This window comes from Sitophilus oryzae, unplaced genomic scaffold (assembly GCF_002938485.1).
Source record: "Sitophilus oryzae breed Bouriz unplaced genomic scaffold, Soryzae_2.0 scaffold_1508_pilon_pilon, whole genome shotgun sequence".
NCBI classification, from domain to species: Eukaryota; Metazoa; Arthropoda; class Insecta; order Coleoptera; family Curculionidae; genus Sitophilus; species Sitophilus oryzae.
In genome coordinates, this window is record NW_022146179.1 from 1,202,422 (window position 1) to 1,216,334 (window position 13,913).

The window sequence follows — 13,913 nt, forward strand, 5'->3', positions numbered from 1 at the left end:
TCCTCTTACTTTTTTGGGCCACCCTATAAAGTTCAAATATTTTCCTAAAATACATCCTGGCACACTTATATATGATACTTTAGGTTGTACTTAAACAAAATTCACAAGTTTTTTTATTCTAGGAGCTACAGATGCCCGACGCAATATTGCCAGACCATGTATGCAGGGTGTAAGTAAAAGTACCTATTTATTTTTGTATTTAGAATTAAAAACAATCCCTTGTGAAAAAATATATTTTAAAATACGATATTAGATATCCAATAACATTAACATGCAAATAAACTTGTTAAACATTTAATATTCCAAATATTCCATTTTAAATATAAGGCACATAGATTGCAAAAATTAGTTCTTATTAAATGTGGGGAAAAAAGTACTTGTAGAGGGCAATACTGAACAGGATTTCGGAATTATTCGCTTATCTTCCATAGCTATATTAACGAATTTATCCCACTTCTCTTCAGAAGGTGTCTTAACATCAGAGTCCTTAACATCAGAGACAAAACGAGGCTTATCTATATTCATATTGTCTAAATCTACAAGACGTCTTTCTATCATTTCATCCAAACAATAAGGTTCATCTTCAGGACCATAGGGAGTCAAAGGCAAATCATACATGATAGGAAACTTATTATTGGTTGCGCCGCAAGAGAGATCAGCAACTTCAAAATACTCCTTATCGAAAAATTTTGGTAGAAACAGAATACCCGTATGGTAAGTCCTTAAAATGTAAAAAAAGGAATCATTTGCAGAGATAATTTTGATGTATATCTTGCTGCCTCAAAATTAATTATAACCATATACACACATATTCTTTTATGTATATATGATTATGAAGCTGGATTTATAAACTCGGCAGTTGAAGTTCAGTTGAGGCTCAGTTGACGTTAAAAATGTTCGACACTATGAAATGAATGCGCGCATTTATAAAGTCAGTTGGTCGAAAAGTTGGCAGTTAGTTTTACGTTCAGTGGAATTCAAAGATGGTCAATATTTAAGTCGGCAGTTCGCGACGTTCGGTAGTTGGAACGGCAGCCAATGAGCATAATACCGATAATACAAAGAAAATAAGGTATGATATTGCGCAAGTTGGTCACTACGTCACAATCTCCGCGCGCTAATTTCAAATCGTCAAACTGATGACACATTATAAATGTGAAAATGACTTTTCAAATGTCAAGCTCAATGATTTGACATTTATGAGTAAGTGCCTGAATCACATGAAGTGCGCGATCACATGAAGCACAGAAGAGATGCATTGGAAAATGACTTTTATTGTTGTTTCATTATTTCTGTTTTTTTTTAATGTTTATAATTTGCGCAATGTTGGATTTGCGCAATGTTTCAACTTTAAAAATATCAAAAGTATTTTTAAATTGAAAGAAAAAACGAAATTTTCACTATTCCAAACCTAAACTTACAACCGAAACTGACAGTTTATAAATGCAAAAACGTTGAACCTCAACGGCCGCGAACATCCAACTGCAACTGAACGTCAACTATCGAGTTTAGTACTACTTTAGTTTTACGGCCTGAGCTATACGGCCATGTAATAGGATATACAATCCTATACTTTTGTGTTTAGAATATTAACAACCAGTGTTCGCCTTTAGCGAGTCTGGGTGGGTCCCATGCCCTGATATAAATCCAGCTTAACCCTCTCAGTCGTTTTAACTAACCTCATTTTGACTGTTATATCTCCATCCTCTATTTTTCCCCATCCGGCTCTAGATATATTGGACGTGGTCAAATAAAAATAAGCCAGCTTCTTGCAGCACGGAGAAATTCTACATACAGTTCTTGAATGGAATATAGCTTTGGTCCTTTTAGCACTATCAGCCTTCCATGAGCTTAAAACAATGTTTTATTGTAAATTTTAACCTGCGTCTGTATTTTAATATGTATGACAAATATAAATGGAGTAGACTTAACATAATAACATTCGATAGAGAGAGAAAAGAGGCAGGGTTATGAATGCCTAGAGCGCTAGACGAGGTTTGATAAGATATAAATTACATTTCATACCAATAGTGTTATTATACTATGGTTTAGGACGTTACTTACCACAAATATGGTTCCAACCACCTTTGTTGGTCTCTTAAATCAGCATCATAACGGCTACCCCAGGCCCCAACAGGGCCCAAAAAACAAGTCAAAGCATTCTCTATTGTCGGATATAACACACTAAACTGTCCTTTAAAAGTGGGTCTTAAAGTGGGTAAATATTGATTATTAACACTGCTGCTTAAAGAATTCAAGAACCATGTAGTAAACCACTCATCAGGGGTTCTTCCCAATTTACCTGCTCAAAAGTTTTCGTATTAATATATGTCGAATACATTCATGAAACAGGAAAAGGACAATTTATATCACACTAAAATTTATATGAAATGAACAAATTTCTTACAGCTTTAGTGTATATTAATAAATAATATTTCTTGCCTTTAGCTGTGTATTTTTTCAAATTTCGAAAAATCGAAAGGAGAAAAAAAATAAAAAGTACGACTATCAGCGCGCACCGACACTTTACAACGTCGTCTGTTGATATTGAAAAAGTTTTGCTTGGCGTATCGGTGAGAACCAGCCCCTGGACAGCCCACCTGATAAAGGGTAGGCCCAGAAACAGGTTGTGGGAGTGGAGCTTGGTTCCCCCCTTTACGACAAGCAAAACATTTTCTTCTTACTTTTTTTTTCTCCTTTCGATTTTTCGAAATTTGAAAAAATACACAGCTAAAGGCAAGAAATATTATTTACTAAAATTTATTAAATTACAGAGATAATGATTACAAAAACTGTCCGAGATGTAGCTGGCGTTACCGTGAAGCTGTCCGAATTTTAGTTTAGCACTGCGCCGCTGCGCGCTGATAGTCGTTTACAGCGCAACGGATAAAGATTACCGTACCGTAATTCTGCTTTCAGTCCATAGAGTGAGTGGTTACCGGAGACGGTGTTGCCAGAACTACTAATTAATCCGTAGATTTACGGATTTTCAGGATACTGCGTTAATAATACGCATTTTCTACCATTAAATAATTTCGAACGGCGTCAGAGTTAGTTAAAAATTATAGTAAATGTCAATAATTGTCATTTCTAAGCCAACTAAACGGCTTTTTTCGATCATACGACATATTTAGTACCCATAAAAGATTTTTTATTTTTGTTGTTTATTATATGTTTAACACGAATAAATTTTCAATACATAAACACGAATTTTTCATCCAAAGATATTTTCGTCAAACGTATTACAGATATTACACATTTTAATCTGGCAACACTGTCGCTTTCAGCCTTCCATGAGCTTAAAACAATGTTTTATTGTAAATTTTAACCTGCGTCTGTATTTTAATATGTATGACAAATATAAATGGAGCAGACTTAACATAATAACATTCGATAGAGAGAGAAAAGAGGCAGGGTACTGGCAACACTGTCGCTTTCAGTTCCACACCGTCTTCGAAATGCATACGCCGGCCGAATTAGAGAAAATAAGTGTTTTATGCGTTGGCCGCAGAATCATTGGTGTCTCCACCGTACAGCACTTGAGACGCAAGGGGAAATCAAATCAGCTTTGTCAGCAATTCGCCCATTAGGTTGCGTATCTTCCCAATTCTCTCAATCAACGCTAATAGTATCTTTAATTTTTTTTTAATGTTATTACATTGCTAAAAGTTAAATAAGTACTCATTGATTTCTCATCAAAAGATATGAGAAAAAGTTCCTACAAACATGGGTGCGGAAATGCATAGTTTTAAAGTTAGAGGATGTTAAAACTTTTAAAAAGGTAGGTCTTTAATAAAATGTATTTGTTTTAATAATCCTCGGCGAAGTTCAGAAAATAACTGCTTGGTTAACCGAGTACCGTTACAGGAAATCTATCTACTACTTATCTTAAATTCCGTATGTATTAAAGGTTTTGTAATTATCTTAAATACTATTATTATTTGGGCGAATTCGCTGTAGGTAGCACTGTACATCAGTGCTATAAAGTTTAATAAAATTTAGTAATAAATTACATTAAATAAAATGTATTTAATGATTTTTATTTTATTTTATTATTTAATAATGTAATTTAATTTTTATTGTAATTTTAATAACTGTGATTAATAAAATTGCGTTTATCCCATCGACTAGATCGAAATGGACAAAATATCAAGATACAACTTTTAATAGGCATTAAATGGCCTACACAAATTTGCTAATAAGAGGAAAGAAAGTCAGTGGCGCAAATATTTTCTTAGAAACATATTCCAGTTGAGATTAGCAAAACTGCGATCGTGATTTATAAATCGCTGTGACTGTAACCTGTTATGCGATTGCGATTTTAATATTTTTAAATTGGTAAGCTGTAAAGAATATATAACAAAAATATAGTAAATAAAAATAGCTGAAAAAAGTATCCAATATTAACAGAGGTTCCTTACCATAATCTATGTCTTCTTGTTAATGAAGAATAAGAGATAATTTTTATAATTTGAATCTAAAAAACTGTGCTTATGATTTTTTTTTAATTAAATTCAAATTTTGATATTAAATTATCTACTCTATAATAGACAAAATAATTTAGATATAAAACACTTTATACAAAATAAATAATAATAAATTCTAAAAATAATACCTATATCATCCTCAATATCATCATAAATAATTAAATATTAGAACAAATTCGACTCTGGAAAAGATTAATAAGGCTCTGTCAACAATCGTATTATTTAAATGTAACCAATCTGAATTATACCTGAGAGCAACTATAATTAGTCATAACCGAAAACTAGAATTTTTAACATTTTCAATCCGTATAATATATTATAAATCTAAAACTACAGTCACCGGCAAAAAAAAACAGACCACTAAAAGCTACTTCCAATTTCAAAGTTGGATTTCTCGCGAAACTCATTAGATTTTGATGATTTTTTTTTAAATTGTTAAATTAATTCTTAACGGTCAGAAATTTTTATTTCGAATTTATTTTGAGCATATACAGGGCACGGCAATAAGACGAAGTTTTTTGCCCGAACTTTGTAACGCCCTGTAGAGTGCAGCAGCTGTAGTAGCTACTGCCAGGGGGGTGACAGTAAACCGGAAAATTGGAAACAGTTGTGGCGCGGTTCTACCCAGGCAGAAAGCATGGCCTTCTAGACTGTCCTAGACAAAAATCTGAATATTTCTATATGATTTCTGTCAATTTCTGCTACGGAACATTTTTATGCACGTCGGCGTCCTGTTCTTTTGTCTTTTGTCTGTGTGTCAGCGTCAGCTCCCGAGGCCTCTGGCAAGGTCGGGCGCCATTTTAATTTTTGCCGTTTAGATTTGATTGGAAGTTTGTTTCTGATATTTCGGCTGAAATTTATAAGTACAAAGATGTTTTTTGATATAAAGTTCCTTGTTAACACTTTAATAAAGTATATATGATATTAATTACATGAAGAAAATGATGAAATCGACGTTTCTGCGTGTAGTAGGTATAGGCCATATTATATGTAAAAATAGGTAATATATTAACTGTTTTTATATTTTTTTAGCTTTAAACCCAAGGATCTTGGGATATTCTTTGCCAAGGATTTTTCCGTATCTCTACTTTAAAGACTGATCGGTGATTTTGAGCAACTAAAAGCAAGTTATACAAGGTAAATTATGATTATTGAAGTATTATTAGCCTACATTAATTTTCTACAAGATGAACAGATATGCGTAATTACATATCACATAGGTACCTATTATGTATTTTCATAGCAATAATGCTATAAATCTATGTATGTAGATTATTTTTAAAATACAAATGAGGTATTAGATGTATATGTATTATATTTTTTATTCATTTTATTTACATTCAAGTCCTGTTTGATTTAATTCACAAAAATCTTATGTACCTATATTTATATTTTTTACATATTTTTTTTGATTCCAGGTTTAGTGTGGGTTCCGGTTGCCTTTTTCCTGCTTCCAGTTATTTAGTTTTATGTCCGTGAAGCTGTGAAAACATTTATTTATCTTCAAGTTTCTGTAAGTCAATGCACTGTTACTTTACTAATTCACTTTAACACAGCATCTCTGATATTATTTAAATATTTGATATTGATACAGTAGTTTATTGGATTATAGCTCTTTAATTGTGTTGATTTGCATATTTACATTGTTCTAAATTCCAAATAAATATTTTTGAGTAATTTTGTTGTATTATTTACTACCAGAAAGAGTAAAAAGTATATTAACCCTCATTTAAACCTCCTGAACAGCCCGCCATTAAAAACCGGAAACGGAAATAAATTTCATAAAATTGAAATTGTCATGTCAAATGTCCCAGCCGCCATATCTGAAAATTAGTTACCCAGGCAGCCACGCTGTTTCCATAATTTAACATTGACTTGACACTTCTTGTATTTATTATTTTATGGCTATTGCTAAATCAAATTACATTGTAGCCTCATCTTTTGTGAGCATTGTTTTTTTTTAATCATGCCATTATCTCTGTTTGTATTGGAGATACGCTGCTTTAAAACAAACGCCTCGAAAAATGCTTTAAAATAAAATCAAACATCTGAACGTAGGCAAGTTTAATTTGAAAACTAACTAAAACATGGAAATAAAAAAAAAGGTAAAGAAATTTTTGGGGACATTTCATTTAGTTGACGTGGCATTGAATCAATCAGGTTTGTTACAAATTCTTGTGGGATGGCATCAAATTCTTCTTAAAGTGTAATTCGCAGATCTTGAAGGCTGTCGGGTAAAACAGGTCGATGACGGATGCGCCTTTAAAGTTGGTCCCACAGATGTTCAATGGGGTTGAACTCAGGGTTGCAAGCTGGATAAATCAAAGTTATTGCCATATTGCAAATACTCATAAATCCGTTTTCGCCTTTGTCCCCTTGATTATTTATACATAAAACTTTCTGCCTGCGAAGCATTAAAACAGCATATCTCCAATACAAAAAGAGATAATGCCGTGATTAAAAAAACAAAATTCTCACAAAAGATGAGGCTACAATGTGATTTGATTTAGCGATAGCTACTACAGCTGCTGCACCCTACAAGGTGTTACAAAGTTCGGGCAAAAAACTTCGTCTTATTGTTGTGCCCTGTATATGCTCAAAATAAATTCGGAATAAAAATTGGCTGTACTTAAACTGCCGTTAAACGGTAGCTTACTAAAATGCCGTTAATAGGTATGACGTCGTTGATGTGACGCACTTGACGGCTTTATGAAATATAGGAATTCGATAGAAATTTTATAAGGACTAACCAACGCTATCCACCCCACCAAATAACCAAGTTAACCAACGCAACTAACCTCGACACTGATAAAAAATATAAAAAACAAATATAAATTAGTAAAAATCAACCAACCCCACCAAATAACCAACTAACCAATGAATTTTATTTTTTTTTTATTTATTTCTAGTCGGAACACAAACAGGACAAGTCCCAAAATTAGTGTCCACAGCTTACATATAATAACTAAATACCAATAACAATAGTAATAACCAATTAACCAATTTTAAAATTATAATACTATTTTTCTTAAAATTACAATTTTTCTTAAAATTACAATTACATTTTTATATATATATATATATATATATATATATATATATATATATATATATATATATATATATATATATATATATATATATATATATATATATATATATATATATATACACAAACTAAGTCAATATCAACACCAATATGTTTAAGATTTAAGCAAAAAAATATGAAATGAAAACACTATGAAATAACAAGCAAAGGAATCGCGATAAGGAATACAATAATTATATATTAAAAGTAAACAATTAAATTATAGATATTAAACCATAGAAAAAAGGAATTAACTTATAAATACAAATTTACTATTCAGGAGTATAATATCTGGATATGGCTATACACTCACAAACACCCTTAACACCCTCCAAATAACCACGCTAACCAACCCGCCAAATAACTAAACCAATCTAACCAAAAAGAGTGAAACCAATGCAATAAGATCCCGCTATAAGCAAAAAAAATATAAAAAAGTCTTGGTCGGCGTGAGATTTGAACCACGGACCATTCGCTTACGAAGCGATAGCCTCATCCACTGACCCACAAGTGCTCCTGCAAAATGCTTAAGGATAGGCATTACTTTCCGCCGACATGAACGACGTCACAATATCTATTAACGGCATTTTAGTAGGCTACCGTTTAACGGCTGTTTAAGTACATCGATAAAAATTTCAGATGTAGCGACGTAGCATCCGTTAAGAAGAAATTAATTTACAATTTAAAAAAAATCATCAAAATCTAATGAGTGGTTTGCGAGAAATCCAACTTTGAAACTGCGACTAGTTTTTAGTGCTAAACTAGTGGAACTAGTTTAGAAAAAACGGATTTTTTTGATAATGAATTTTATTTTTTCCTGTCCTTACTTTTAAAAAAATCAAAAAACTAATTGCACATTCTCATAGCCACTTTATAAGGGATATCTAATAGTACTTTTAGATTTTCAAATTAGCTGATAATTTGTGAGATACAGAGGCCAACTTAATTTTTTTAAATACGGACCTGCATTTTTTTATTTCAGATTTTGAAAGAACTCGGTCTCTCGAGTACTATGATATACCACACTTAATATTTTTTTTGTTTCGCAGATTTGAACACAATTTATTTAAACTAATTTCAAGTCCGGCTCAGTTTTTTTTAATATTTAATCTATTCATCGTTACAATATTGATAAGCTTTCAAACTTAACAATGACGTGGGGTAAAACATTAAATATGGAAAATCAAATGCAATAAAATAATAAAAAATAATATACAAATTAATACATTACTTCACGTCATTTGTAAAATTGAAATCAATACATCTCAACATTTACAATAAAGAGTACAAAATACCGTATGATCGAAAAAGAAACGGCGTCCAGTTGGCTGGGAAATGACGATCGATGACATTTCCCATATAAATTTACATATAAAATGACAGCGATCTTCATTTCATAGCCAACGCTGACGCCGTTTTTTCTCGATCATACGGTACTTTCGGAAGTATAAGAAGAAAGTTCAAAGAGCTATAAATAAAATTGAACGAAAAATAAATGTTTGCAATAGGGAAGGTGGTTGTAGTAAGTGGTAACCCTTTCGAACATGTAAAGTATTAGAAACTAATTTGTAGAAGTTGATTTATTTATAATAACTACGATGAATATTACGTATATTATTAGATCGCACACTGAGATTTCAAATTCACAATAAAAAAAATTAAAAATAAGATCTTTAAATTGCTGACCTGGATATAATTTATTTAAAACTTCCAATTGGCTCGATTTTTCTTATTCAATGGTAATTAGCGCTGATCAATATTGTTGCGATAAATATAATCAAATTAAATAATTAAACAAAACAGAGTCGGACTTGAAATTGTTTTAAATAATTAAATAGTTTTTTTTTCTTGTTAAGGTACTCAAAACAAAAAAAAAATATAAGTGTGGCATATCATTGTACTCAGGAGACCGAGTTCTTTCAAAATCGTTAATAACAAATGCAGTGCATTTAATGCAGGTCCGTATTTAAAAAAATTAAGTTTGCCTCTGTATCTCAAATATAAATATATAAATATATAATAGATAATATAAATCAAAAAAATCCGTTTTTCGCAAAATCGCAGTGATGGGAGCTGCTATCGCAACCATCGTAACTCGCAGGTGCGAATTATAACTGCAAATGTGATGCCGCGCCGGTGCGATCGAAAATCGCAGTATCGCAGTGACAAATCGCAATTGAAGTAATATTGGTTGCCTGAAAATCGAAAGTCGGCAGATAGATGTTTAAATCGCAACTCGCAGTTTACTTTAAAAAAGGATCGCAGGTTGCGATTGCGAATTTACAATCGCTGCGATTGAATCGCAGTTTGCGATTTTCTGCTCATATGTCTGCTGTATAGAGAATTTTACGTTTTTACTGGAACCATTTAAAGTATATAATCCATACCCAAAGAAGAAGATTGAACTATTATACGCCACAAATCATGGTCAGTTTGATAAGGAGGTATTTTATAATGGTGGCTTAATAGATGACCTAAAAAGTGTAAGGGACATCCATTCTTCCTAGGTTGATGAATTCCTGGACGTCCATATACGAGAAACACCCTGTATAACCAAAACATTAAAATACATTTTATTATACATCAGAAAAATAAAGGTACCTAACCATTACCTAACTTCACTAAAATCAGCACTTTTAACCACATTGATCCATCCTCCTAAAGATTGAATTTTGTAGCTTAGCAAAAAATTTAAAAGGTCTGATTTGAAGCCTGTTTTTGATTCTCCATCTCTTTGCGACATTCCACTTGGAAGTTTGGGACATCGAGGACTTATCCATATTCTAAAAATAAAAACAGTATAATCTAGCATTAAAATAAAAGTTATCTTACAATCCATTATAATTGTTCCAGTCAGGCGCATATATACTTGGGGATCCAATAACAATCCTTATTGAATTATCATCATATTGAAATATTAAGCAATGCCTGTAGTAAAACTTAATATTCAATCATCATAAATATTATTGACAACTTACTTACGCGCTCTGAATATTAAAAAGTTTATCAGTATGTGGAATATGGAAATCAATATTTGGATACAGTTCTTTTAGTACTGGTTCCTGAACTTTTGGATTCTCTGAACCAAAAATAACAGTTATAGGAGTGCAACTATAACAAATAAAATTTAATAAAAATAATTAAATTAAATATAAAATAAGTTACTGTAATTTCCTAGCAGCATATTGTTCAATCAAAAACTGAACATCAATACGATGTGTAAATAGCAAGGACTTTTTTACATTCCCCAAACTTGGACATAAAAGATCTTGAAAACATATCTAGTACTACTTAACGATATTATTAATTACTAGAAATATACCTGTAAACTTTATTGAGTATAATTGCTCTTCTGTACCTTCACAAAAACTTAAACTATTTGTAAATAAGTTATACGGTTCTGCATCTTTCATTTTGTCCTTTATCGTTACTTTATCCTTATTCTCACCTAACTTTTCAAGTACTGGACTATCAGGGGTATAAAATAATCTAAAATATTCACTAAACGGTAACTCCACTTGCGTTGAGCTTCTATCTGACAGTTTGAGAGAAACATTCAGTTTGGGTTGTATGTAGACTTGAAGGTCTTCGTGCTCAAGAGGTGTTCTAAACTTTGTCTCACTATTATTAACCATTTTAACAAATTACGAAGCACGCCACAAACGTAGAGTGTAGAGGTAATTCAATGGCAAATAAAATAAAATTAACAACAGGACCACCCTACAGAAGGACCACCCCACAAAACACATACACAAGGAGAAGTGCGAGCGCCTTGCTAAATATTGGAAAGTGAAATTGACGTTTAAATTTGACACTGTTGATAAGTCTACTGCTACTAGCGCCCCCAATATCGCTTGTAGGAACTACGGACTAAATTGTTACGCATGGCGGGAAGTTTAAAAAATAAAAAATTTTAATTCTTCATTTATTTTTAATTATGACATAGATGTTCACAAAAAATACACCATTTTTTAAAAATATGTTTAATATCAATATCAAATATACAACAGAAATTAATTTCACCACAATAAATTAATAAAAATTAAAAAAATGTTACAAGTAGATCAAGAGACAAAATTAATTATAACAAAAACTGAAAAATGGCGTCATAGATGGCTTAGAAATAAAGTACCTACGCCACTGGCACACATTCTCAAGATCTCTGAACAGCGTTGCCATTCTCTCGGGAATCCTTCATGACTGCGATCAGCCCGTCTTGTTCCCACTCGCATAGAACAAGAAACGAATGTCTGATTCTGATCTTTCTCTTTTTATGAATGAAATGCCGGGTCTGCTTTATTTAGAGGTCATTGATAGAGCCGGATTCCTACCGGCTAAAAAAAACCCTCCTCGTTCAAGTAAGCACACCACGCCGGAACCGCTTACCCATTACTTCGACGTGGGGGCTGCCTACGCCATGTGGCGTTGTTCCTCTTCTTTTTTACTTAGTATATTATTTATACCTTCATTTACTGTTTCCCATAATAATTCACCTCCCTCAAGGCTTCTTCATTAAGTTCGTTTCAGTGAAATCCAGTCCACTCTTCTTCTTAAAATGATCTCTCTCATCCTTCCATCTTGGACAGGAGAACACATGTTCAACGTCGTCTATTGGACCACAAAATAAACACGATTCAGAGCTTGCCCGCCGCATCTTATAGAGGTATTTTCGGAAGCACCCGTGTCCAGACAGCATTTGTGTCAGGTGGTATCCCACTTCACCATATGGTCTGTCAATCCGTTTTTCGATGTTGGGTATAAGTCTCCAGGTTCATTTTCCGTACTTTCCTTTATCCCACTGATCCTGCCTGAATTATATTTAAGAAACTCTATCTTAAAACTTGTTTAAAATCAAATTATATCTTTTCAAATATTATTCAAACAATTATAATATAAAAGGAGTACTTTTAGAGACGGTCTTGGTTATATTCGAATAATAAATATTTAAATTTGACTTGACTTATTACAAAGATTCATGAACCTTTTTGTTTATATATAGTTAAGGGGAAAAAGATTAAAATCTGTACCCAAGATTGGTTTTACAGGTCAAAGATCGTAATGATATAAAATGTAAGAACTCTATTTTTCTATGCTACGTTTTGTTTATCTGACGTAATAAAAAACAGACATTTCAAATGCCGGAGCGTAATGGAATTTCGAATGTAAACAAAAACAAGCCCCAAATTCGTGCTACCTGCACTTTTCAAAATGGTTTGAGATAACATTCTATACAGTATCGCCGTCTAAAACAGTATTAGACAGCGTCAGAGAAAGAAGTGGTACGCACTTATTAAATTAAAACTATTAAAGTTTCTGAGGTTTAATTAAGGTTTTGTGGTAGTTCTGAGTTCCATTGCCGTGCCGAATAAGAAGTATAATTAAGGTGAGTTTATTTTATCTCACTGAGCAACTAGTTGGTTACTGTTTATTGTTTTTATTATAGATATATTATATTTCTGAATCTCAGATAAATTTTAAGATATCTGATTGAATATAAAGGAAAGATAATTTGCAGATGATAATATTGAAGTATTTCTTTATAGTGAGTTATTTATAATTTGTCTATGTGACTTTAACAGAATATAAGAATATATTTGTGTATTAATATTATCAAATTAATCTTGATTTGATATTAAAAAAATATGATTTGCACATGATAATATTGAAGTATTTCTTTACAGTGATTTATTTATATTTTGTCTAAGTGACTTTAATAGAAGAAAGAATATATTTCTGTATTTGTATTATCAAATTGATCTTGAATGAATTATGTTTAGCTTTATTTATTTTCTACAGTTAACCTATGTAGCGTAATTAGCCTTGACAAATAGTTAGCCCCGTAGTGTAGTTTGACTATTAACTTGTGTGTTTTTTTAGCCTGTGTGGCATTTTGATAGCCTGTGTGGCAGTTTTATAGCCTGTGTGGCATTTTTTTAGCCTTTGTGGCACTTTGATAGCCTGTGTGGCATTTTTTAGCCTTTGTGGCACTTTGATAGCCTGTGTGGCATTTTTAGCCTGTGTGGCACTTTGATAGCCGTTGTGGTACTTTGATAGCCTTTGTGGTACTTTGATAGCCTGTGTGGCACTTTGATAGCCTGTGTGGCACTTTGATAGCCGGTGTGGCATTTTTAGGCTGTGGCATTTTGATAGCCTGTGTGGCATGTTTTTGTTAATAGTCTGTGTGACTAGCCTGTGTGGCATTTTATTATTTTATTTAAACTTGTATTTTTAAGTTACACTATTGATAAATCATTCAAGTACTCGTTTAATTTTAAATTAACTTCATTTTAATAATAACTGGTAACATTGCTGCTCACACCATTTTTTTTTCTTTAATT

The 13,913-nt window shown here is 32.1% G+C and overlaps 1 protein-coding gene across 1 annotated transcript; it reads right to left on the minus strand.

Annotated features, from left to right (window-relative positions):
- Positions 1-216: 216 nt before the first annotated feature.
- LOC115878372 (probable tyrosyl-DNA phosphodiesterase) lies at positions 217-11,367 on the minus strand. Its single transcript, XM_030894846.1, has 9 exons — positions 10,898-11,367; positions 10,741-10,843; positions 10,558-10,686; positions 10,408-10,503; positions 10,188-10,358; positions 9,963-10,120; positions 2,065-2,302; positions 1,680-1,850; positions 217-721 (listed from the first exon to the last, which is right to left on the minus strand). Exons 1-9 carry the CDS (start codon positions 11,208-11,210, stop codon positions 346-348), a joined length of 1,755 nt encoding a protein of 584 aa, XP_030750706.1. The 5' UTR covers positions 11,211-11,367; the 3' UTR covers positions 217-345.
- Positions 11,368-13,913: the final 2,546 nt, after the last annotated feature.